At 46.2% G+C, this 27171-nt stretch overlaps 1 protein-coding gene across 1 annotated transcript; it reads right to left on the bottom strand.

Moving 5' to 3' along the window:
- Positions 1-27171, bottom strand: ptn (pleiotrophin). The gene is made up of 5 exons (XM_076150371.1): positions 26986-27171; positions 7056-7150; positions 6790-6963; positions 4520-4681; positions 1-678 (listed from the first exon to the last, which is right to left on the bottom strand). Exons 2-5 carry the CDS (start codon positions 7147-7149, stop codon positions 623-625), a joined length of 486 nt encoding a protein of 161 aa, XP_076006486.1. The 5' UTR covers position 7150; positions 26986-27171; the 3' UTR covers positions 1-622.

The following is a 27171-nucleotide window of genomic DNA, read 5'->3' as shown; positions in this document are numbered from 1 at the left end:
GTTAAGTGGAAACTACAACAGCGACGACTTAAATGTTTACACAGCCGGGACCTGTGGGTATAAAATGAGGTACAGCAGAGCAGCAGGAGGGATTTTAACCAACAACCACTTACAGTTTTCACATATTCTCATGCAGCCTTCGCATAACACTTAGCCTTTGACGGTAAAAAGAAGGAAAAACGTTTATTTGAGCTATTTTATGATTTTTTTTTCTTTCACATTAATTAAGCAAAGACATTGTCGGCTTCGTGTCGAGCAAACCGGTTCATTAAGTCAGGACACGGAGCAAATAAGTGTTAGGCTAAGACAAATCCTATCCAATTTGCTCTTCAGAAACATAATCCTAAAATCACATCATTAGGTAAGGACACTAATAAACAAGTCTTTATATTCCATATTCATTACTTGTACCACTGGGGGTTGTTACGTCTCCTATCACAGGCATACACATTTCTACAGAGAGGACGGAGTAAAACTACAAGTCGGATTCCCGCTGGTTCTGTCCTAACGTCGGGCTACGGGGACGGCGGGGACGGCACGAGGAGTGGCAGGGCTCAAAAGGGGCGGTGCTCTTGCCCGTCCGCCCCTCCCCCCCTTCTCTCCTCCTCCACAAACGACGGCGTTAGTCCATCGGGGTGCGCTCTCGCTTCTTGCCCTCCTTCTTCTGCTTCTTTGAGTCTGGAAGACAAACAAAGAGGTAAAGACCCAAGATAGTTTGGTTACTTTGAACATATCAAGCGTGCAGGTTTTGATTCATACTTTCCCTCTTCTGCCAAGCAAAATAACTCCAAATTTAGAGATTTACGCAGTCAACGACAGGATTATGTGCTCCTTTATACACAGAGAAGGCTCCCTGCTGTCTCACGCTGTTTTTGTAGTTTTAAACATCTAATGATCTGCCACAAAAAAGCTGCAAAAGCTACTAGACTGCAAAAAAAGGCAGAACTGAAGAATTTCCGACAATTTATGAGTCTTCTACAATTCTTTCCTTTTCTAAAAGTGTTCCCTTATTTCTCAAGATTAAAAACAAGTAGAAAAGTAGAAAACCATACACTCCCTTGAGTTAATTATGTATTTCAGATGCTGTCATAATGGAAATTGGTTCTTTCTGAAGCAGGGACATTTTGATCAAATCTTAATTAATACATTTTCACATTATGTCATTATTTTGAAACAGCGCCTCCAGCTGGCAGCTATGAGCAACTCTCCTCCTAGCATTCTGAGCACACTCGCTTGAGGAACGTCTTCTTACAAAGCCAAACTCCGAACTCCCATAGCCAAGGGGAATCTTCAGACGTGGGAACTCTCTTGTCCATGCAAATGCAGAAATTGCTCTTCCGTCCCACTCGTTCGCTCGTTTTTTATTTGCTTGAGGCTTTGTCAACACATTTGTCTCCCCGGGGAGAGAGAGACAGAGCGAAAGACAGAGAGAGTCCCATCTCTCTCTGTCTCTCTATGTCTATACTTCCTGCTGTATTTGCACATTACACAACGTCGCTCTCTTCCTCCGCTTTGCATCTCTCTGACATGAACTCAACATCGTCGTGCCGCCGCTGCTTCCTCTTGCCCAGACGTGTTGAATGCGCTCGCCGCTTTCTTTTGTTCAACACAACAATACCTGCCCGTCCAGCCACGAGGCAGAAAAACTAAAATGCCTGCAAAACAAGTTCTATGGTGGCAGTCTCGTCTGTGTGAAGCCTTTTGTGAATTTAAATCAAATCTGGCACCCAAACACTCCCCCGTGTGTTCCAGCAGCAGAGATGGTGAAGTTGGGGGGGGGGGACAGGTATACACTGTCACTCCTTCACACAAACTGCAAAAAAACAGAACTCAAGACAGAAAGAGAGAACGTTTTCCTCTAAGGTGAACTGAATAAAGTCAAAGGCACACGGCACAAACTTTACCTGTCACAGTCACGACTGTACAGAGAGTGAAATCAGTTGTATCAGGGCTTTTGGGGCTGTTGAACTGACCCCTATGACATCACACGGGTTACTTCATGTTGGTCAGCGACTTCTACAGGCACACAAAGACTTCACAACGTTGCTTTCAAATAGCGACGACAGAGCCACAAGATCAGTAAGGTGAAGCCCATGTGAACAGTTCAGGGTCAAAGGTCATAGGAAACACACTGAGATATAACATATTTACAGTATAACATCATGTTCCACAGATGAATAAGGGTCCATTCAAACACTAACAGACCTGCTAAGTGAATGCCAAATAGCTCCAAAAACCGTCATTGACAATCTTTTTCTTTTTCTCTCGACAATTGCATCAGACGACGGAATGTTTTGCTTGTTTCTGAAAGGGTTTTGTTTCGTGCGGCTCAGCAGAGTCGCCGACCGACTCTCCTGACGAAGCTCTAAGCGTAAATCTGCAAATGACAGACGCCGCATCTCCATCCAAACCCAGGCACCTGCTCAGAATTGCAGATTTGACCGAGCAGAGCAGATCTAGGCTCTCCTCTCCCTCCATCTTCATCACTCCGGAGCCAAAACATTTTTCTGTTTTCTTATAAACCCTCTCATCCCGCTGCTGGGGACTGTATCAGTGCCATCCCACAACATGCACATAAACACGCACATAAACACGCACACACAGGCGTCTTTCCCAGTCACCCATCTGCTTCCCTGGGCTTATCTTGCAAATGGCAGACATGGGGAATCACTCCTGACTCAGATAGCGGGTCTCCCTTCATCCTTTGGCCTTCAGCTCTCGCGCCTCTTCCTCACATGCGGCCTTCATCAGAAGCGATACAGGTACTACACAGCGCTGCTTGACACAAACGCGTCGCTGGTATTAACTTGCATGTCTACATCCTCAAAGTGTGTGCAAATATTTGCATGCTGGGACATTTTCTGTACATAAATATCACACTTTGGGGTAACAGGCAACTGTCCTATATGATTCTTTTCTATCTTTTGAGTAATTAGTATTATCATTCACTTACTTGATGTTAAGTTACCTGGTTTAGTTTTCTGTTTTATGTCATACATCATTTAAATGACCTTGACCTTGTTTGCTGTCCCCCCCTCTCTCTCTCTCTCTCTCTCTCCCTCTCTCCCTCTCTCTCTCCCTCTCTCTCTCTCTCTCTCTCTCTCTCTCTCTCTCTCTCTCTCTCTCTCTCCCTCTCTCTCTCTCTCTCTCTCTCTCTCTCTCTCGCTCTACATATACTGCTATATACCCAACACCTTTTGAAAACACACATACTGTTCAAAACAAACCTATAGATGCTCCCAGTGGCGCCCTGCACTGTAGTATCAGCTCAGAAGCACAGAGGGAAGTGAGGAGTAACGCTGAGCCTGCTGTGGATGCATTAATGATGGACTGCACACTCAACATTTGAGCAGATTCCTCCTTTGAAAGTCAAATATAGTTTGGCACCTAGATCTCAAGTCAAACAGAGCGGCAGACAGGCGTTACAGTTGGCAGCCGCTCAGCCGCAGATGCGCGGTAGTAAAGCTGCTGGCGGGGATGTGTTTGGAGAGTGCTGACACAGTCTTATCTGTGTGATTTGAGGCTTTATCTGACTGAGGTTGTTTGATCAGACGATAGCGTGGTTATGCAAACGTCTGGGTGTGTGCGACTCATCTGCCGTGCATGATAAGGACACGGTTTACGACCACGGGAGGTAATTCTGCCCTGGCTTTAATCCTGTTGAGACAATGGGACTTTCACGCTGGATCAATGACATCTTTGTTGGCAAAATTAACAGGGCAGAAACACATTGGTCCTCTACTGCTCCAGCACCATTTTGCACACTGAGGGCAATTTCAGGTGCACCAGTTGGATCATATTGTGGAGATATTTGACTTTCATTCACCAGGTCGTGGGCCTTTGAATCGTTCAGCTCTCATTTGTTTTGAATGCTGCTCATTTAAAACAGAAAGCAGGAGGTATGTGGAGGAAGAAGCTCGCTGATTTTAATGACGTCAAACGATCAAAGACGCAATTACAGCTGAATAGCCAGTTAACCTTTTCACCTGTGTTTTCGCTCCATGAACACTTAAGATTGTGGATTTCCATTAAAGCCGAGCACGCCTAATCAGTCAGACACAAAAAGCTGAACTGATAAATAAAGATACAAATAGAAAGATGAATTCCCTATTCCAAACTCCAGTTGTTGTGCTTTTGACGGCTACATTCATCATCGTCCCCCTCAGATTGTTTGCGTGTTTATTTCCAGCAAAAGTTTCTTGTCAGGAGGAGGATCTGTGCCTCAGCTGGAGAGACACAGCAGAGAACTGGCACCCGAGTAAAGCAAACACCCCTTCAGCTATCATTAATTAAACAAACCCACTCATTTCATATTTCCCTGTTCATGTAACCCTTTGCTTCTGGGGCTTTAAAGTTCCAGCCAAACCAAAGTACCAATGCGATGCAGCGTGAATACGTAAACGCTTTCAGTTACCAGTGCTCAAATTGCTTCTACGTCTAGTAAACGCACTGCGCATCCTCTCTCTTGAGATGACGTGGGAGGTCACTGTCGTCATGGAGATTTGCCCTCTCGGCTCACCTTGCAGCTTGGTCTTGGGGATTTTCCCGCAGGGCTTGGTGGCTGTGACCGTGGTGGCGCAGGTGGCGTCCATGAGTGCCCTCTTCAGAACGCCCGTCCTGTTCTTCTTGCCCGTTGCCAGGTCGCACTCCCCCCACGCCTGGAATTCGTACTTGCATTCCCCTGCAGCAGAAGCAAGAAAAAAAGGAAAATAATTACAATCACAGCCGCAATGGGAGCGCAACATCGAAATGAATTGGACGCTTTAATTAGACGTTTTTTGTTTAACGAAGCCGGGGGCCAACGGAGCAGAAAAGTGGGCGAAATGACGCGGCGGAGTGCAGCGTTTTGTTTTTATTAAAACGCTGCAGATCGATGGAAGGGGAAGAAGAAGAAGAAAACAGTCGTGAGTCACCCAGTTTCATAAGAGCTTTTTAATTTACTCTCCTATTATCCGCCTCTTATCAATGGAAACCGCCTGCCATTGGCACCGAGCGAGCGCCAGTGGAATAAATCCTGTGATTAATAATAGCTCGTTTAAAGTTTGCCCGCTCTTATTTTACGCCCTGGACAAATACATAAAACATATACAGCGTCCTGCAAACGTGGGCAGATAGCGCTTTGCAAGGTTTTATTGTACATTTCCTATATGATGCATCCCTCTGACAGATGACTGTAATAGAAACAGCCTGGCTGTTGCTCGCCCTGAAAGCCTCACACAGATATGATCTCAGCAGAGCGGCGGCCAAAGCTTTTCAGCAACCTGTGAATTAAATTTATACTGTATGTGCTCTGGTTTGATATGGAGTTTAACCACCGTCTTAAACCTGGCAACACGGGATAAAAGAGCCTGGCTGGAGAACACTGTGGATACATATGTGCGAGTGTTACTATCTCCTAACCTCATTTTGCGGCCAGGGAGCTCGTCAAAGGAAGGCGGGGGGGGGGGGAAACGGAGAGAGGGAGTGACAGCGCCATTGTTGCACAGAATCGGGCAGAGGCTTCCCAAACATCCCGATTCTAAAAGCGAACGCCTCCGTACCTATAATTTACCCGTGAGAGAAAGCTTCCACGCTGGCCGATGGGAATTTAGCAGGCCACCCACATCCTCTTTAAGGTGTCACATGCTGTACATGGAGGCTGGAAACAGTGCGAGAACATTCGCCCGCATGTTCCACCTGTCTGATGAAGAATTCTGTGCCTAATCGGACTTTTCCACATCCTTATAATCCCGTAGAAGGAATCTGAAGCAATTCTCTTTCCAGTGGCTACAATATCTGCCTGAGTAACGTTTTGTCTCCTCGATATCTATTTTGCAATCGTGGAAACAAGGACGCTGCACGTACTCCCTTAGCTTGCTTGTGCTGCATTTTATAGCGAAGCTGTCCTCGCCAAATTTTTGTTTTTCCTTGAACGCACAGTGACCGCCTGTCAGTCGGTGGGGTCTGGTCGTGGTTCCTCAAGCTGGATGAGTATGCATAATGTACTTGCAAAAATATTGGACAAAAAATACTTCCTCCCCAACAACAAGGGGATTGGTTAGTCCCCAGCAGAATACAAGCATATATTTCGTCCCTTTTCTTCTCTGAAACCCATAAATCCAAACTCTCACCTGAGGCGATGAGGCCAGAGAGGCTTAAATTATTAATATCACTGCAAAACTTGGGCTCCACACAGCTAACAGGATTAAGTTGTGCATTGTGATGATCACTAGTGACCGCTGGCTCACTGCAGTGGCTGCAAATGGGCCTCACTGGGAGAATTACCGTCTTTCCACATTTGTCATTTCAGCGTTTTTGCAAGACGTTTCCGTCCTACCTCTTATTAGGCAATTCATCCCTATTGTAAGGATGTGACCACCATTTCCACAGCCAGATCATGATCATCGATTGTTTAAACATGCGTTAATGAACCCAAAGTGTACGGAGGCTATGTTGATGTTATCAGTTAGACATGCTGATGTTGTGATTTCGTAGCATCGCCCTTATAGTCTCTTTTAGTTCGGTGTTTTGGTTTCACAGCACACTAAGTCGCTCTTATCAACTGTTCCCAGCTGTCTCCAGCTGTAGAAGCAGTCGTTAACGACCGTCAGAGTTAATTGCTGTGTGGTGAAGGAAGTGAAGCATCTAACAGTATAAGATCCATATATTTTTACCAGAAAAGAGCTAAAAGGAGACGTTGGTGGGCTGCTAATGACGCTCTGTGTCTCCTACACATGTAACCAGCCTAAAATGTACACTGTGTTTACTATAAGATCTTGATTCATTGTGTCTTAGCAGTTGTTGTCTCACCTCCAAACTTCTTCTTCCAGTTGCAGGGTATCTTGCAGCGCTGGGTCTTGATGGTCTGCTTGCAGTCGGTGCCGGTGCGTGTTCCCTCCCTGGTGCCCAGGCCACAGTCTCCTTCGTTGGCCACGCACACGCTCCACTGCCACTCCCCGCAGTCTGACTTACGCTCCTTCTTACCTGCGATGGAATGGCATGAACCGTGATTTTGTTTAAGCCACACCTGAACACAAACGTAAAAACCAGCAATCGTTAACCAACAGCACATTCACCTTGTTTTTCCGGCTTTCCTGCTTCTGCCGCCATCACTGTTAGCACCAGGAGCGCCATGGCGGCCACCTGCATCCACCGCTTCTGCCCGTGCATTCTGAAGGAGAGAGAGCAGACACTCGTTAGTGCAAATTTCTACAAGTCATGTTTGGTAAATCTGCGTATCAGCGAGCCTTCGTGGGGAGAGAGAAAGCGAGAAAGTCCCATCGCACAGTTTAACCTCCCCCGGTATTTTCATCTCTTTTGTCATTTCCACTGTGCTGGATTCTAGTGGCAGCGCTTTGATTGTCTGCACTGTGCTGTCACTCATGGACATATTTACTGTCAATCACGGTGGAATCTCGTCACAGGTAAATTGCATTTGCCACACATGATTTGATTTTGTTCCTTCCCTACGACCTCACTGCCTGAAAACTGGAGAACTTAAACTCATTTCTTTTAGATGTTGAATCGTTCATTGCTCACACAACAGGTCTTGCTGTCTTGCTTGTGTTGGAGTCTGGCCTGTCGAGGATGCTGGGAATCCGATACTTGTTTTCTCTTTCCAATCCTCGGCTGGATGTGTGTTTGTCTCAAACTGTAATAAAACTTGCAGACGAACACTCATCACACACACACCTCCAAAGCAACATTTGTTTTGTTCCAACAATATTTTGGCTTGGAAAAGAAAGAAATACCCATCACAACATTGCTATTTTTCTGTTTCTATCTCTGCTCCCATTACAGATACAGTATCTTCATCATTGCAACCGTGGATTAGTTATTGAATGTTTCTACAGGCCCTTTAGTTATTTACAGCAATTCAATATTGAATTTCAATACAGTGTCTGTCAGATTGGTTTAACTGGTAACTGTAGCTGGGGGGCGCCAGACACACGTTAAGGTTCCATGAGCCTGCAACCATCTGTCTGTCTGAGAATGAGACCTTCAGCTTTCGCGAATTTCTTCCACGGTTTCATCTTGCACCTGGTTTGGGATCAGTCTGGCTTCACCGCACCGAGAGGCACCAAACTCACTCCTGAGCTTCTCCTTTCTGTCTTTATCTTCTTTGGGGAAATCCTAAAGTACACAGAGCCGTCTGAGAGCAGAGACAGCAATCACAGAGTGTGTTATGCCAGGAAAACTACGCTGCTCTGTGCTGGAATTCGTGCAGAAAGGAAAGGTTGAAGCCTGGCAGGGAAATAATATCCGTTATTCATTTTTAATTAATCACGAGCTGGCACCATTTCTCTGTCCCGTTGTGTAATGAATTTCACAACTTTTTATTTCGCTGATTTCAGACTCACTTTAGTGAGTTTTATGATGTAGAAGAAGATGGTAACAGTCTTGTAAATCTAAATCTCATATTCTCACTTTATATTTAATTATAAGATGTTATTGTTATCGGTGATTGAATACCTTCTGGCACTTATTGGAAAGTTGCAATTATCCTTACATGAGCAGCCACGCTCTGCCAAGGACATTCATCTGAAAGCCTCAAAAGACTGAATTCATATTTTTTACCGCAGCGGCAGACAAACCCTGTTTTGATTAAATACTTCAGACTGGATCCCCCTGCTTTTTCATGTGGAGTCTTTTTGAGATTCTCCGCTCCTCATCTCCATCACCACGAAGAAGAAAAGGAAACTTTGCACTCAGAGCGTAAGAAATGCAAAGAATGAGAGCTTCAGACGGGAAAACTCCTTGACTGTCCAGATACGGATCGTTCCCCTGGAAGAGGCATCGTGGCCCTTTTTAGAAGATAACAAAGCCTCTTCCTCACACAGAACGTGATGGGTTCTCGGTACGTAAATGAGGCTGGGGTTTATGACTTTGAATGAGCTCTAAGTTAAAGAAGTCTGGGAATTAAACTGAATTAAGTGCTTTGGCTGTACGCCGGGAATTGCAGCAGTAGACAAATTAAATGGAAGTCTTTCTCGAAACCCTGACGCTCCCGTGTCCGGAAGCATTGCAGTGGCCATAATGCATGACCGGTTGGATTGAAGCGGTGTTTGACAGGGCTGCTTGTGTAGCGATTTGATAAGAAGCCGAGGATTCTCTCCCACTCTCTTTTCTGTATCTTTGCCTCTCTTGGACACTCCACATCTCAAACTCTACACTTGCAGAATGAGCTTATAATGAAAATAACCTCCTGCCAAGTTCCAGCGCCTCCCTGGTGACATGATCACGACTCACTAGCTCATTCTTGTGACTCAAGCCCCATTAGAATGATTAAAGCGGTGCGATTTTATGTCAGACAGGTTAGGATTGTCAAGAGAGGAGTAGACGAGTGAGTCATCTGTGGTTGTAGGCCACAAAGAGGTGGTACCCAACACTGCAGGGGATTCAGGAGGGCATTTTCCTGTGAGGGGGAAGCTAAGCTAATGGATGTAGAAATGTTTTACCCTATGAGTGTCAAGCAGTCAGACACAAGTTTAACCTTTCTTGTCGTTCAGTTTAAGAGGTCATACAGGTCTGTTCCAGATCCAGGTCTTGTTTTGGTTCGAACACCGGCTTAGTCTCTGCTATGATCTACTGGTAACCAAGTGTTAACACAGAACAGGCAGTCTGAATGTTGGTCTGCGGCCTAATGATGTGATCATTTTAAAACTGCAAACTGCCTCAAGATCTACAAATGTTCCTTGACTCACTCAGCGATACTCACACACAAAAACGAAACGAAACGGGACCTCCTTGGCTGAGGTATTGACAGAGCATTTTCATTTTTTCCTTATCCTCATCCAGGTGCAAGTACAGTACATGCTACCCTTTAAAGCTGATGACTGGGTTTCATCCATTCATTCCTTTGAGTTTTGTGACCAGGAGAACTGCGTGTATTTGCGAGCCTCGAATCCCACGGTGTCTTTCCAGTGGAAACATCATAAACATCGAGCTGTCAATGGGCCCATGAGCCGACGAGAATAAGTCTGATCAAATCCTCCATTTGCCACATTGATCCAGACGCAGCTGCAGGTTAGCGGTGAAGGGAAAACGTCACGGGAAAGCCGATACTGGCCGCAAATCGATGCACCCACACTGACCCCCTGTGTGTGTGTGTGTGTGTGTGTGTGTGTGTGTGTGTGTGTGTGTGCGTGTGCTTTGGCAGACACACATCAGACACACACCAGATGCAAAATGTTCCACATTACTCTTTTTCCTCCCTCTCTCTCTCCCTCTCTCTCTCATTAGGGCTGACGTAATGCCAGCCCAGTGCATAAAGGAGAGTCTATTTACGCTATCAGATCCTTTTGCTTGCCTTGGATACAAAGGCAGGGGGAGTCGATCCTGCAGGAATAAAGGAGAGTGCTGTTTAATGAATCAATTATAAGGCCCTGGAAAAGGGGGAATCACTTTGGGTTATTAGCCGTATTCGCTGAGCGAAAAAGATTTCCACCATTATCGCGGGAAGAAAGGATTTTGGTGCCTTTAATTTAAGCCATTAGCTGCTCCAAAAATGTAATTTTTACTAAGGAAAGTCACTTAAATACATACGGGCAGCATGTAATTAGGCAGCAGCCCCCCCGCGGTGGTGTGTTAATGATTAAAACAAATATTATCATAGGACAAGCTTTTACTATCAGTGAGCCGCATTTGAATTATACATGTTTGAAAATCGTTCTATAGCCTCGGAGGAGAGGAGAAGGTTTTTTACCAGCGAGTGCTCACAAGCTCTCTCTGACTCCAGGACTTGCGAGCATCCCGCTGTTCTTTAAACGACACATTTAAGCCACATAAAAGCAAAAAGTGTTAAAAGCTCAACTGTTTAGTAGACATGGCACATAAAGAACATCAGACCTTCCTGCCAATCCTGCCATACTGCATAAACCCCATGCATACATCACAAGGTCCTCGATAGGCATCGCAGCGTGTAAATATGGGAATCAGTCAAGCAGATTAAAGGCCACTGAATCATGTAGATTGTTACAGTACAACACGTGTGTCTTTACTTATTAATGGCCGACAGCAGTAGTGTTAAGGTGATCCGGCGTTTAGAATGTGAGCATGGTCGGATCTCAGAGATCCCTGAGGAAACATGAGCGACTCATGTAGACGACTGTGCAGACTTTCATACGATTTCTGGTCGTTACTTTGTTAAAGGAGCAATAACATCACAACGCAATGAAACATTTTGGGAAATAAATAAATGAAAAATAAATGAGATGAGATGAGATTTTGCGACAATAAACGTATATTAGTTTGGTGCGCGCATTCTTTAATGCGACATGAAACCGACCGAAGCAAATAAAGGAGATTAAATGTAGGAAAAGGTCGAGCTCTTTCATTCTTTGATTATTGTGTTGAACTTTTTCTCAGACATACAGTATAAAGTGGTACTAGTACTAGAACCTTTATTGGCAATATTAATAAAGAGATAATTTGGACTAGTTGTGTTGTATACTGGCTATATATCGATAGATTTTTCTGTATTGTTTACTGTTTGTTCACTCAGTTGTGTGTTTCTTTCCCCTCACTGTGTCCTTGGGAGATGTCAAGCAGAGGAATCCACTTCAGAATGACTTTTCCCGTCTCTGCGTTGTGATTCGGAGGAGGGGGTAGAGCGGCTCACACGTACTGAAAGGATTTATGGAGGGCGGGTTTTCCTCAAGACGAGCTTTGCAAGAGATTCCACAGCAGATGAAACTGGGAGTGTATTGACTTGCGTACAGGCGAGAGAAATGTCTTTGCAAGCAACAAACCAAAGGTAATGTGAAGCAAACAGTGCACCTGCATAAATCAGCAGATGACAGGCAGGAAAACAAAAACAACCTGGCAGAAAAAGCAATAGACGTGAAATGAAATCAAGACTACTACTTTCTTATTTGAATACATATAGTTTTTTTACTTACGGTACATGCTGCCACCTACTGGGCACGAACAGCTTTTGCAATACTTCACTAAAAGTTAACCACCCATGTCCAAACAGCCAGAAAGATGACAGTGGGTGTGTATAAACACTGGTATATACTCCCAAGAGAGAGAGCAAGAGAGAGAGAAAGAGCAAGAGAGAGAGATAGCATTAACACCACAGGGTTTGATGAGGGCCACTATTGAATATTTTCAATTCTTGGGGGCCGCGGGGACGACTTCATTGAGGCGTTTTTACCTGTTTAGGTGCCGACGATTAGAGGGAAAAGCCACACATTCTCTGACTTTGTTTTGTAAAGGTCAGACAGTGCGTGCGTGCGTGCGTGTGCGCGAGTGTACAAATGTGTGTGTGTGTGTGTGTGTATGTGTGTGTATGTGTGTGTGGAGAGGGTCCCCTCTATCTCTCAGAGCATCCCCCCACCCCTCCTCCCCCAAACCCCAGAGGACACCTCCAGGGAATCACGCTCCGGAACAAAAAACAGCATGTGCCACACAAGTGTGTGTGTTTCACTGCATGCATGTGTGTTTGTGTGTGTGTGTGGAGAATAAGAATGACAAACAATGGTCCTGGAGAGAAGCATCAGAGCCAAAAAAGCTGAAACTGAAGACCTGGATTTATGCACGAGTGCCTCCATTACTTCAAACACCCACTCTGCCTCTTATCCCAGCTATCGTCTTCACCCCCATTCTTCTTTATTTGCACACATATGAGCATATTACGTTTAATGTCGCCGCAATGAGGACGGCGTGACGGTCGTCGTTAGCAATTGCCGAGGCTGCATTGTGCGTTTTTTCATTTATTTGCAAATTCGCCGCCTCTTATCGTCTCTTCGCTGCCTGCCACACACACTATGCACAGTTTCCGATGATTTTACCCGTTTTTATAGGGAGGAGGGCTTTGTGCTGAGAGGCCGGGGGCCACACAGGCAGAGTCCTCCAATAAGAGGCTCCATTCAGTGGGGCAGAGCTGTGAAGCAGCACCCAACAACACAAACAGCATATCTTCACTATATTGTTCACCGAAGAGACATTTTGGAGACAATACAGGACATTTCAGCCTTTAAGTTTGGACATAAATAGGGAACTACGTCGGCTCCGTTAATCACCACTCCTCGTCCTCTTTCTTTCCTCTCCTTGCAGACGCCTTTTTGATTGCCACAATGAGCTGGTTTTCTTGCTGGACCTCTGCAGTGACCCCCCCCCCCACACACACACACACACACACACACACACCTTTGTACTGCCTTCTGACAGCCCGGTAACAGAGCTCATCTCCCTGGAGCACCACACTGTTAGTATCAACAGTCACCACCTCCTTCTCTTCTGCCTACTCTCCGAAGGGTCCAATTTAGAGGTATCTGTCCAATTGAATAGACAACATATATCTGTGTGTGTGTGTGAGTGTGTGTGTGTGTGTATGTGTGTGTGTGTGTGTGTGTGTGTGTGTGTGTGTGTGTGCCTCTCAGGAGCCCACTGAAAGCATCTTGAGTCACTTGTTCATTAAAGTACACCAGATCAGCGTGGGCAGTTTTGTCCGCCTTTTGATAAACCTTCTACTCTCTCTCTCTCACTGTCTCCCTCTCTGTCTCTCTGTGTCTGTGTCTGTGTCTGTGTCTGTGTCCGTGTCCTTGTCCGTGTCTCTGTCTCTGTCTCTCTCTCTCTCTCTCTCTCTCTCTCTCTCTCTCTCTCTCTCTCTCTCTCTCTCTCTCTCTCTCTCCCTCCTGCGTTGTTCATTCAACCGCGATGCGCCCGCTGCAGTTGTATCTCCCGTCCACTTGAGCATTGCTGCGTACACTTGTGCGTTCATTTCGCTTGTAAACAGACGGCGGAATTACATTTTTGGAGTGGAAATGCATTGATGGCGTATTAAGGAGCCCGTAAATTACAGCCTCCTCCAGAGAGAGAATGTGCTTCATGTGCTGTGGATTAAGGTAAATAACAAAGTCGCAGCTATTTCTGCCAATCACAACTCATTCACCAGCTGATCTTTAGTTAAGTGCTTCAACATAATCCACAGGGTCATTTTTAAACGTTTCACTCTGACTGCAAGACGGCTTCAGTCTCTATCCTATGTGACGTTGCTGTAATTCCGTACTGTGGGTTGTAGGCTGAACATTAAAGTCAGTCACTGAGGGTGTGCTGTGACTCATCTTAGAGTCCTCACAGGCTATATTCAAGTCCCCTGCCCACGTTAGAAAGTTGCACTGGAAGTGAATCACTCTGTTCCGGGTTACAACTTCGGTCGCACTTGTACGGAAATCGATGATTACGTCGACAGATTTAACGTGACTTAACAGATTTCCGCGTCCCCCTTCATTTAGGGGTCGAGTATGAAATGTTTGCCATCCCTCAGTGTGCAAAACCAGTCTCCCTTGCTGCAGCACTCATGTGCACACTGAGTGACAACAACCGTTTTACGCTGTTAGCCAATGGTATGTTAGTTTTTTATGTTTTATGTAAATTTTCCCCAACAAGTTTCGATGTGGATATAATGTAATTGTGTTGTAATTGAGGCCAAACGGGATCCAGCTAAAGCCTCGTTCAGCTCAGAGGGGTCATCAGATCAGTTATATTTGGAGAAGAACGTTCAGGTGAAGGTTTCTTATCAGTTAAATTTGGAGAAGAACGTTCCGGTGAAGGTTTGCATCTTGGTTCACATTTGAAACTCAGAGTGCAGAGTTGACTTGGAGGGAAACAAAATGTCCATGAGCATTGAACCAGTGAAGTGGAGAGAAGTGCATGAATGAATTTTTCTCACATGGCCGCACCACAGGGGGGCTCAGCTGGCTCACACACACATCACAGGTTTCACTCTGATGGAGATGCAACACATTCAAGTACGTGCTTCAGCGCCTCCTGTCGTCACACTTCAGTATTTCTATTGTGTTTCCATACTTTGATCGTTTAAAGACTATGGGCTCATTTGAAAGCAGAAGAACCTCGTACCAAAGTAGCAGCGTTGCTTATTTTCTGGATTGAAACCTTCCTGGCCTCAGTTCACCTCCGCCCTGCAACCTACGTGCACGCCAACATTTCAACCCCCTGCACACACTCGCCGTCACGCTGCGAGGCGGAGAGGGATTGCGGCCACAGCTGCTGGTAGGAAGATAAAGCCTCCAGTTACCTGTAATCCCACACCAGCTTCTCACACACTGCATTATGGTCATAACAACGGAATCCAACAGCAGAGCAAAAGCGGGATTAAAGCCACACCGAGGCAGTGTGTGTGTGTGTGTGTGTGTGTGTGTGTGTGTGTGTGTGTGTGTGTGTGTGTGTTTGTTCTTTTTCTCTGATGAAGTTTGTGATGCTGCAGATGGCGTTCAAAGCTCGCCGGCTTGGCTAATCTAAACTAAACTAAAAGCACATTCAAGTCTCCATCGTAAGGCGACTGAACTGAAACTAGTGGAGTTTGCTGCAGTTTCACAGCCATGACATAATTGACATAATTAGCAGACAACCCAGGCTTGGTGGGGGTATGACCTCCCCGAGTGCCTTAATTCTGGTTTTGATTATTTCAGCCAAACCCGAGTAAGGAAAGAAGTCTGTTTTCTGTGCGTATACAGGATGAAAGCCCCCTTTTGTCTCAGATGTGTCGTGTCTGATATTCTTTGCAAGATGACGGGGAGAAGACACAGAGCAGCCAAGACGCCCACGTGGTCGGACAAATCTATGGCAATTTCCGGCGGCAATTACCTCGATACCGGTGCGAGACAGAGAAATGACTCGCACAGTGATGCTCGATTCCTCCGTGCAGAGAAAAGAAACCATGCTCAAATCTTGTGAAATATTGAATTAGCGAAGAAGAAGTTGTTGTTTAGTTCCCAGTCACAGCAAAGACATATTCAATTCAAACACTGTGATCCAATTCCACTCGTCATTGCTGTAGCACCGCTTGGCGCATTGAGTGAAAACAAGCTGCACCTGTGTTGCTTTACTGGATATCTGAATAAGTCCATAAAAGTGAGATTTATAGATTACAAAAGGCATCATGTCTCCTTTCAAATTGGCAATAAGTAATTTAATTTAACCTCTTTCATCTACTTCAATGCTCTTTTCTCCCTGTCTGTATTGTTATTTGTGACAATCCAACAAGCAAATCCATACTTGAAGATATTTCATTTGATTTGGAGGGTGATTACGCTGTCTGCAATTTCAGAGAAGAAAATGAGAGAATGAATACACAAACGCAATTGGAGTGAAAACTGTCAAAAGCTTTTATTAATGTTCCTCTCTGTTTCCTTCACATTCTGCCGCTGACGACTCACACGCCTTTCCTTACTGAGATGAGGACGGGGGGAGAAGTTTTGACTGTCTAATAACAACAAGTGAACACGCGTGGGTGGATTGAGTTTTATTCCATTTTCTCTAAACAAATAGTGGGACAGTGTTTGACAGCTCCTCCCGACACTAGGAAGAGATTTAATGCCGAGTTTGCTGCATCAGTGTCACAGCTCAGGTACAGCGGCAGTATTCAGTCTGACTTACTGTATATTCATTGAATAATCAGGCTCCTTTTGAGGTCTGTAGGTCTGGATTCCATTCTGGTCCTTACAATCTCTCTGTTCCTGTATGAAGCCTTTAACTCCATTGCAGAATTTTGTTCAACTCCGTCCAAAAACTTCACAGACATGAGACACTTAGAAAGGCGATGAAGCTGGCAAAATGACTTAACACAAATTGGAATTGGGCATCAGGAGAAATCTTGCCGCGTCACAAACCTTGACCGCGTCCACATTTCCACCCGAGAGCCTCACCGGCAACGAGCGGAGGCCTCAAAACGCCGACCGACTTGGAGACAACAATGGTCCGTCTCTACAGCCCTTCGACTCACGCCGTTACCTCCTACAGTCCAATTTCAGGGATGGCTGCTGCTGAGCGAGTTCGGTCCTTTTAATCGTTCACCTGTGCAAGTCATTGCAAGTCAATTGTCACCGGTCATTTTTGACAATTTTCTTCCAAACGACACCAGTCAATGCCCCAGCGATGATGCACCACATGCGCCGCAAAACATGGGAGGCAGGTGTGCGTTCTCCAGCAATTAGTACCCGCGCATCCAGACCTTCTGTTCGATTTCCATCTCCGCTTTCGAAGAGCCAGTTGATTAATATTCACCCACTCGCTCCCCGGCGGGCGACCCGCAGAGCGTCGGGAGTTTTTAGGTGTCGCCACTCAAGAAACACTGCCGGGGATTTGTTCCTCCCTCAAAAAGCCGCAGCAGAGTAGAGGAGGGAACATACGACAAAGATCTTATGAATCTCCTTAACACTTCACAGACACACACACACACTTTATATGCTCTCTACATATCAATACATCGCATGTTGTTTATCTGTTGTGCTTTACGCGGGACCAAAGGACCATAAAGATTTATCCCACTGCAGACAAAACAAATGGATTTCCCACACTTGAGAACGTTTTACTGCTAATGCATTTCATCCTTTAAGCCGGCGCTTTTTACTCGTCCACAGTGGCGTCTGTACTTTTACTTAACAGTTTAATTACTGTTCTCCTTCACCTGGCAGAAAGACAAACCGTATCATAAGCGCCTGTAATCTAACGATCTCAGTGTTTGTTTTTGCCATCGTTTTTGATCTCGCCGCATCGTTTGAAAAAATAGGCTGTAAAAATCGCAGCGCCTCAATTTCCAAAAGGTCACAAAATGCAACTTCTGCTCCCGTCACGTCGCACTTACTCTGTTATCTCTGCCATCTGTAATCTGTCCCACATCTCCTCTTAGATCGCTTTAATCCAGTCTTCATTTCGTTCAGGGCAAAAGGTGGGTGTGTGGAATGGGAGTAAACTCCTCGCTCGGGTTTCTCCTGGAGAACAAAGCTGCTTATTTTTGATAATTTAACTACAGAAAATAATGTGTTTTTCAGTTGAGTCTATCTCTCTGTCTAATGTTCGACTAAACCAGCGGAGGCAGGAGTGTTTGTGTGGCTGCCGCTCTTGCTTTCTTGTGATCTAACTGTCAGCAGAGGGCTCTCATGATCTATCCGTAATGGCTTTGACCTCTCATCTGCACTCGTTCTGCTGCAACCGCATTTGAAGACACCCACAATCAGCATCCTTTCACTGACCATATTGAACAAGCCCTTTTCTTCTGCACGCCGCCATCTGTTTTTCTACCTCAAACAATGACAGACGAGGCCTTAATGTTAACTTTACCTCGCTGTCAGACTCTTAAGTGTCTCAGCTTTCCTCTGCTAGATGCGCCATTGATTTATTCCCCGCGACTCTCCTACTTAGGCAGGACTGAGCAACCTCTTGCCCCCTCTCCGCTCTAGCTGTCGTAGCTAAGCGCATGACCTCGTCGACTGCATGCCGGCCTCTGCTGGGTGGAATAAGCTACTGAGGCTACCCGCGAGGAGAGAGAGGGAGTTAGAGGGGGTTTGGGGAGAGATGGGAGCGTTTCAAGCAACCTTTTGTAGATGTAAAATGTCAGCAATATTAGGAAGGGTATCATCTGTGGTGATGGCTCATATTCCACTATGCAGCTACACAGAAACCAGATAGATTACTTTCGGTGAGCCGACGCGTCTTCTCATCTCCCCCAACCAAACTCTCATCTGGCAGGCGTTGAATTACCTCCACTTGGCCCCAGCCTCCCGTGTTCAAATGCGATAGAAGCTGATCAAACAGAAATGGCTTCTGGTGCCGGCGGAGCGCTTCGCCCCAGACCGCCGATATTCCATTCCGTAAAACTGGCGTGAAATATCCACCGACTAAACCCTCTGTGTGTCTGTCTCACAGAAACAACAGCAGCAAGACAGGGAGACATATCATACAGATTACACTGATTTCAATGTTCTTACTGTCATTTCTTGATCTACCTTTTCAATTTTTACCTGCAAAAAAACACATCAGTCCACTTCTATTCCCCCGCTGCTGCGTGCACTGAATGAAAACAGGCCATCTTGTGTACTCGCCCTCCCTCTGTTTACGATCAGAGCCATTTCATGACACATGCTGAAGCTAAATGACCCTGATTGATTCCTACAATGGCTGTAAATCCTGACCAGTCACAAAGGAGGATAAACTGTGCAAAGACGAGAAAGTGAGATTTGGATTGATGAGGAGGATGAAGACGTCGGTATATAAGAGGTCTCTGCGCCTCAGATATATGAAGGGGAAATTCGTCCATTTCTTGGAGAAACCTTTAGAAACACAAAGGGCTGCTATTTTTATCTTGTTTACGCCAGTTTGCAGTGAAAGTGTCAGTGCTCTGTGCGGCTCTCAATGAATCAAACACAGCTTGCGACAGGCCAGGTGCACTATATCCCGCTTCCCAGTGACAGTCCTATTTCCAGCCATCGAGGAGAGGCAGGGGGAAGGTTATTTACTGAGAGGGCTGGACAGAGGGAGATTGGACACCCCTGATCTGTCAAGGACGCAACTTTTGTCCAAAGCAAATCCTTCACTTTTATTGTATTGTCTCTGGGGCCATTTGGCATGAGAAGACGCACCGGGACGAGGAGAACGCCGACAGTTGCTTCCATCTGACGGACGCAGGGAAACTTTCGTCTGTAATCTGTGTGTGGAGAGTCCACAGAGAAACTTTCTTTCCAGATCTTGGGCTCGGGGAATGTCTTCACAGAGGACAATGGCGTGTGTGCGCGTCTGTCACGAAGCCGAAGCTTGAGCGCATGAGCCGGCTTCAAAAAGTCTCCAATACCAGCTGGTTGGAAGTTAATTGAACACCTGTTTTCCCAGCGAGTCCTCTCAAATCCTGCCTGCCTTAACAGCAAAAACTAATGAACATGTAAATAACTTCTAATGTGTCACGTCCTCCATCAAAACAAAAAAGAAAGCGACAATAATTGGCGCCCCGGTTTCCAGGAGGTGACCAGCTGTGTGTGTGTGTGTGTGTGTGTGTGTGTGTGTGTGTGTGTGTGCGTGCGTGTGTGTGTGTGAGTGGGTGTGTGGAGCGCAGTCACCGAGGAGGACACGTGCAGCTCCACAGAGATCTACCGCCCGAGGTCCTCTGACGTCAGGCACAGGGGCTGATGGGAATTCAATGCCGTCTGACACGGCCTGGTTTGCTCCACAGCTGACGCTCGCTTGCCTGCAGACGCATTCGCAGGCATTAGATCAAAGCGTTACTAAAAACCAAAACGTCCCTATTTGGAGATACTTGTTATCGAGTATTTTCATTTCCTGATTAACTCTACAAGATTTAAGGCCACTTAAGGTCACAGGAAGTTGCTCTTTTCTTTTGCACATTTAATATCTCAGTTTCTTTTAGTGTAAATTCATAAGCAAATCGTGAAAAATCAAGATGAAAGCTGTACGGCGACTCATCGAGTGTTCAGCGCAGTGGGTGGTTGAAGACATTCCTACCTTCATCTCCATTTCTAAAGAGTATGGGGGGGGGGGGGGGGACGCTGGTGCCGTAGCATCTGCGCGCTGGCGTTTTTCTGCCACTCTGCAAGCGACACTCCCACCTCCAGCAGGTGCTGATGTAATTGAGGACAGGAATCTTCAATTATACCCTTGTTTCACACGGGAACAGACGCTGCCCTCCACCCCCCACCCCCCACAGAGGTCTGAACCGAGTGATCAAGGGAAGTATGGTAACGTTTCGGGTGCCGTTTTGTTCGACGCGTCATCTGATACAAGAGTGTCCAGCTCAGAGATTCACGTGTTCACCATCATCCTGGTCATGCAATCATCAGGAATCAGTTCCCGTCCGTATGATTTTTCTGCGCTCGAGTCCTCTGCTCTGCTTATGTACATTCCAAAAATGCAGTCTGCTGTGTTTACCAAACCATGAATGTCGGCGCGGCGTGCAGCACAATTTGCAATTTGCAGCCTGTTCTGCTGCATTGACAGAAGCAATAATTTCCCTTCAAAATGAAAATGCACTCAGAACAGTGAAAGGAATTGTCTATGCATTGGCTGTGGGGATGGGGGAGAGTGTGTGAGTGTGTGTCTATGGGGGAGGTGGGAAGTGCATCTTGCCAGCGGTCACAGCCTCAGCACCCTCGGCGTGAAACGTGACCTTTCAACTTGCCAAAGAGCATTAGCCCAGTCAGCGCAGACGTGGAGGCCTAATGTGAAAACACTCCACCGTGTGGCTGCTGAGCTTCTGGCTCTGCTGCCAACCCCTTTTACTTTCGCCCGTGTCAAACAACCCGCTGCGGTCAAGGTCAATTCCACCCCTCATGTAGTCCCCAAAGTGTGCAAAAAACGAGCATAGCACAAATCTGACAAGCGGCTTGATTCTGCATCGCGAGGCGTGCCTAGCTTTCATGAGGAGTGCCTAGCTTTGCCTGGTGGCGTCTGTGGAGATGGGTGTTTTTCTTCTCACCTCTTGACAAGTAGGAGATGAGGTTCATGTGGCAGATTTATAGGTGAGACGGGAAAGTCTCTGGATCTTGTTTAGAACGATGAGTGAAAAGTGGATTTGAGCAATAAAGCGGTAGAAAGGTCACTTGAAGTCGAATAAGTTGGTCAATGGTCAATTTAAGGACAATATTGACAGTGGCGGGAACAGTTGAGGACCAATAACTGAACCCTGAGGGATACCCTGAGCAAGACGTACAAGAAGAAACTGCAGAGCAACTACTTTTTAAGAATCAGACATGAAATTTCAAATTGACACACAATTCAGCTAAAATGAGTTTTGAACTTCGTTGATGGAATCTGCGACATGACAGCACATCAGAAACTAGCACCATTCTTTATTTGGGAATAGAAATAGCCACAAGTGTCTCAAAATTACACTCAAGTGTTGTTCCTCTCCCATGAGGCCGTGCTGTACTGTACTTGCTCTGGTCGTGTAGTGAACAGCGTGTGCTCCGCTCAGCCTGCTCATCCCGAAAGCTCCCACTGAGCCAGAGGGCACGGCCGGAGCCCTTGCCCGGTGTTTACGGACGGATGGAATGCGAGCTCCGGGTGAGAAAAGAGGGGTGAATTATAATGAGCCGTCCCCTCTCTGCTGCTTGTTTGTTTGGACAGACCGGCTGTCTCACAGTACAAGCTGTGGATGGAATACTAATGGATATGACTAATGATTCTCACTCACTCTCTCTCTCTCTCTCTCTCTCTCTCTCTCTCTCTCTCTCTCTCTCTCTCTCTCTCTCTCTCTCTCTCCATCCCACACAGCTCCTCCCTCTCTTGAAGCCGACATGGGGAAGAAACTTTCTCCAATTAAGGATTCGAGGGGTGTAATTCTGTTTAGCTTAGATGTTTAGTGGGACAAGCTATGCTAGATGGGACACTTTGTCCCTTTGGCTATGACTGAACACACACACACCTCCACCCTGAGAGCTTTATAATCACCTATTGCTGGGTGGGCATAAAATATGTCCGCCCGGGAGTGGGATGATCGAATCTTTACGTTTCCAAATTCAGCTTTTTTTCCCCCCCAGGGCAGAAACAGCAACATTCCGCCTCTGAAACTCTGGGAGTATTAAGAGCTGCTGAGATTTAACCCAGGATTAGACGGCGCCTGCGGCTGTATAAACTGTGTATGAAAAAATTACTTTGGTGTTATTTCTCCCTTCGAAACAGTCTGTTGACCGCTGCTTGGCTTAATGAAACCAACATTTGGAAAGCAGTCCGTCTTAAACGTTCAATATCTTAATTTGTTCTGTGAATAACTGACGCAGCACATTAAAGGGAACACATACTCTGTGTTCTTACTTTTTGAAACCACTGCAATGCTGTAATGTTCAAAACCCCGTGACCTTAGCTTTACAAAGGTCCCATCTTCCTACGGACCTGTTTTGAGATACTAGCTGAGCTGAAATATTTGCATCCACATGTTATGGAAGTAAAGGACTGAGGGGAACACAAGGTAGTTCAGGGCTGAAGGGCTTTACTGGACTTTTCCCTGCTGTCTTACATGTGTCCCCTTCAAAGCTAACAACACTCTGAAGTTTTTCACCCCATTAGAACATTTCCATTAGTACTTCAATCAGCGGCGAGACTGGAGCAGAGGACGGACGGACGGATTTAACTTTACACTGAGGAGAAACGGCTTTACACTGAGAGAATCCCACCACACATGGCGCCCTCTCCTTCCTCGCCCTTCATCCTTCGCATAACCCGCATGCAGTTCAGGCCTAATTCTCTCTGTCCAAATGGTTGCAATATTGCTAATAACTCCGGCGGCAGGATTGAAATCACTCTTGGCCACAAAGCAGGCAAAGAGTGGCTCTAAATAAAATGAGATCGCATTGATTGGGGCCGAAAGATTACAGTGTTTAGGCGGAGCTTTGCCAGCGTATTGGCTGCGTTTTGCTTAATCGCCCCCTCAGGGTTCAGCTCGGAGCCATTTAGCGGCGCTCTGCAACGCCAAGAAAGTTTTGTGAGCCATTAATATTGCTCACTTTTGTTTCTGCGGCTTCATGAAGAAGAAGAGGAGGGTGAAGGTCATGATGAGGAATGGTTCAGACCTGTTAATCATTCCTAACATGAAGATTACTCATAAAATACTAATGTATATAACCATGTTTCTAAGTGTGGTGAAAGCAGCGTAAAAGGAATGCAGCAATGGGAGAACCATTACAAGTCAGGCATTAAATATTCTGTATACAGGAGTAAATTAGAATGTACTCACAGGCCAAGAACTCATATGAGTATTAAACAAGTACTTACATTAATGGATTCATGCAAATGTTTTTCTCGCAACTGTTTTGAATGAAAGTACAAAAAAAACAACTAAATCTGCTTGTTTTCATGTGTTTACATATTGAAGGAAAGTAGAGAATGTGTAAATCTGCCATCAAATATGTGTCGTCGGGTACAATGTGTGACAGAGTAAAGGTCAAAAGGAGCACAAGTAAGTAAATGTACTCAGTTACTTTCCACCTCCAGCCTTGTTTTTCTCAGCCTCCTCTCTTTCTCGCTCTCTCTCTTTCTCACCCCCCCTTTGCTCTCTCTCTGGTGACAGTGGTGCGTGAGAGAGAGAGAGCGAGAGACGAGATCATCCCTCAGTTCATTAGAGGAGTACAAACACGACTCGCTCCCCCGTGGTTCTCACGCTGGAGCGAGCTTCACACACACACACACACACACACACACACACACACACACACACACAGACAGCCATACACACACACACACACACAAACCCTCAAGACCCATACTCCCTTTATGACATTTGCTATAGCTCCTCTGTTCACATCACTTTATGGAGGAAATAATAACCCGACAGCAGAGCAAGTGCGTCCTGCATACTGATACTGACAGAAACATTTTTCCTAAAATGCACAGAAGAAACAGAATCGAATTAGAACCTGCTTCAGGCTCAGGCTTAGGCTGTGTGTTTACTTCAGATGCCTCTCTTTTTTTCTGTGTACGTGAACCTGACTTTGCATGTGTGTGGGTTATCATTAGCTCATCTAGGATCAAACCCTACATGGAGCGGTTAGCCGTGTGGCCCGACGCAGGCTGGAGCCATGTTTGAATGTTTGATTTGGATCAAAAAGTGATCAAAGGGTTTCACAGATTCATCAGAAGTAGAAGTAGAATTTGTAATTACTAAATAAAAGTGGTAATATCTGTCTTATTCCAAAGCAAGAAGGAAACGAGTATCTGCAGTGAAATGTACTCAGGTATTCCAACTAAAACACATGCACTCAGGTCAGACAGGAAAGGAGAGAGGAGAACAGGAAGAGATTGAAAGAAGAAATGAAGGAAAGAAAGAAGTGAAAATTGGAAAAAGGTAAGGGAGGAAGGCATGGCAGCATGAACAAATGGAGAGAGGTAAAGGTGAAGGAAAGTATGAAGGACAGAAGGAAAAGGGGAAAATGTCCAGAAAATGATGGACGTTAATAAGGAAGGAAGGAATGAAGGAAGGAAGGAAGGAAGGAAGGGTAGAAAGTGGTAATGGAAGCAGCAAAATAGGAAGGAGAGAGTAAGAGTGGTAGAAGAAAAGAAGAAGTAAAGTAAGAAGGACAGGAGGAAGGCATGGCAAAAGGAAGAAGGGAGGAAAGAAGGGATAATAGAGAGTGGAGGAAGAAAAGGAGGAAAGGAAGAGGACAGAGTGTGTTGGTGATATTTGACACATTTATCTCAATATGAAGCACAAATGTGTTCACTCTCCACTTCTCTGTGTTCACACAGTCTCAGGCGTCTGAACTCTGGCTGCATGTAAACAAACCTCCATCCGTCCATCAGAATTCCAACACAAAAGCCATTTAGCTGCCCGTCAATGGGCGCCGGTGCACAATGGAGACCAGCAGCAGACCAAGGGAACATTTTCTCACCGGTAATGAGATAGCCGCTCTGCTTCGCGTTGCCATGAGAACGCTCACATGACCGGGAGATGCTCATCGCTGCCGGATGCGACGTCTGCTCCCGAAAGGACGCAGCTCAGGGTCACATTATTAGCTCCCCGTCCTTCCTCCCTATGATTCCTAAAGGAGGGAGACTCCTTGATGGGCCTCCTCTCTCCCCTCCTTCTATTCTTCCCTTGGAGGCCCTGCAGACCCCATCCAGACTCACTCTGTTCATCCCACATGCGAGGGGTCAACACCACTCAATGTGAGGATCTTTGTGTATGTCCTCATCCCCCCCCTTCACCCTTCTTCACTTGTGGTGCCCTATAGACCAGAATTGAGCTCCTTTCACACTGCTTCCCTCCCCTCCTTGCCATCCCGCGGTGCGATCTTCTCAGGGCCCTCGCCGTGCAAATTCTATGGGGTCTTACTCCGCCAGAGAGAGAGAGAGAGAGAGAGAGAGAGAGAGAGAGAGAGAGAGAGAGAGAGAGAGAGAGAGAGAGAGAGAGACTCATCAAAGCATTTTGCGAGGACATAAGAGGGGAAGTGAACTCGGCTTTGTGCTCGGCCGTGACATATAGGCGAGATCACGTGGTGGCATCTGAAGGGGGCGAGCGTTTAACAAGAGGAAAGGGCAGAATGTGTAAAATGTCCTCTTAAAGGCCTCCAAATGACCATCATGGGAGGAAAATGCCAGGAGCTGCCTCGGAATGAAGACGTTTTTATGAGTTTGGCCCCGCTGGCCGTCGTCCAGCTTAATCCACATTGTGCCTCGGATTTCCTACGGACCAAAGCTGGTTTCTCAAGCTCATCTCCTCCGTGTTTAATCTCCTCGGCTCTTTCATTAGGACCACACCATGTGTTGATTCTAAATAAATGAAGCGGACACCTCATTTCCAGCGAGAATGAGCCGGAGGGAGCTTTTGTCCGCTGAGCAGGAATGCCCGTAAGACAGAGGGGGACAGTGTTTGGACCAACTCGGGTTGCTATACCGGGGGCCCGAGGAGAGCCATGGCAACGCGAGCATAAGGTCTGCCACGGGATCACGTAACGGCAATACAATAACGGCCGCTCCCGGGTTTGTCATTCCAGTCAGGCCTGACCCAAATCACCACATCCTGGGAGAAGGAAAGAAGGAAAAAATGGCGCACACGCAAATTGGGCAAGGAAGAGAAAAATATGTAATTAGGCTTGTGCAAATTTGGCTGACAGTGGTGATAAACAGAACATATGGGCGTTTGAAGTGTAATCGCCAAGGAGCGCCGCAGTGAATGATTTAACACAGCAGTCAACAGCCCATTGGCAGCAGATTATCGGGACTTTCCGATTGTTTACCCACGGCACACAGCGAAGTACAGCGCAAAGACATCGACAAGACGGTTTCCGTCTGTCGTGGCGCTTTCCCGCCGGCGTATCTCTTTACCGGCCTCGTGGAGGAAATCCCACTTGAAAACGGAAAAGCTGGTGCGACTGAGAAAAGACGTGGATTGATCGCCGAGAGAAACTTTTCAAATTTCTTGTGGCGCTTCCCCCACAGCTTTATTATCCTGAAACTTATTATGAACGCAGCAGGGGGGGGGAAAAAGAAACACCACTTCTAGAATTCACATGAACCCCCTCACACACTCACACACTCTCTCTCTCTCACACACACACACCAAAAAAAGGCCTTCATACCATCTGTCCTCCAGTCTATCTGCCCAGAACGTGATCCATCTAGCTCAAAACTTTCCACTCCCCGCCCGTTTGTTTGATTGCTGAAATGACTGCCTCACCTCCACGCCAACGCCACACACACACACACACACGCATACAGCCACGCATCAGTGAGCGAGCTCCCCGAAAGAAATCCACTTACTTTATTCTGGAGGTCTGGTAGTTGTATATCAGAGCTTGAAGTAGTTTCTCTGCTCTCTTTTCATCTGCACCTCTGCCCTGCTGCCCTGCCTCTCCAATGCTATTCCTCTTTGTGTGTGTGTGAGTGTGTGTGTGTCTCTCTCTCTCTCTCTCTCTCTCTCTCTCTCTCTCTCTCTCTCTCTCTCTC

This window comes from Genypterus blacodes, unplaced genomic scaffold (assembly GCF_046128005.1).
Source record: "Genypterus blacodes isolate CSIRO-AG114 ecotype Tasmania unplaced genomic scaffold, CSIRO-AGI_Gbla_v1 ptg000007l_1, whole genome shotgun sequence".
Lineage (NCBI taxonomy): Eukaryota > Metazoa > Chordata > Actinopteri > Ophidiiformes > Ophidiidae > Genypterus > Genypterus blacodes.
The sequence above is the reverse complement of the archived record's forward strand: the minus strand, read 5'-3'. Positions and strand labels throughout refer to the sequence as shown.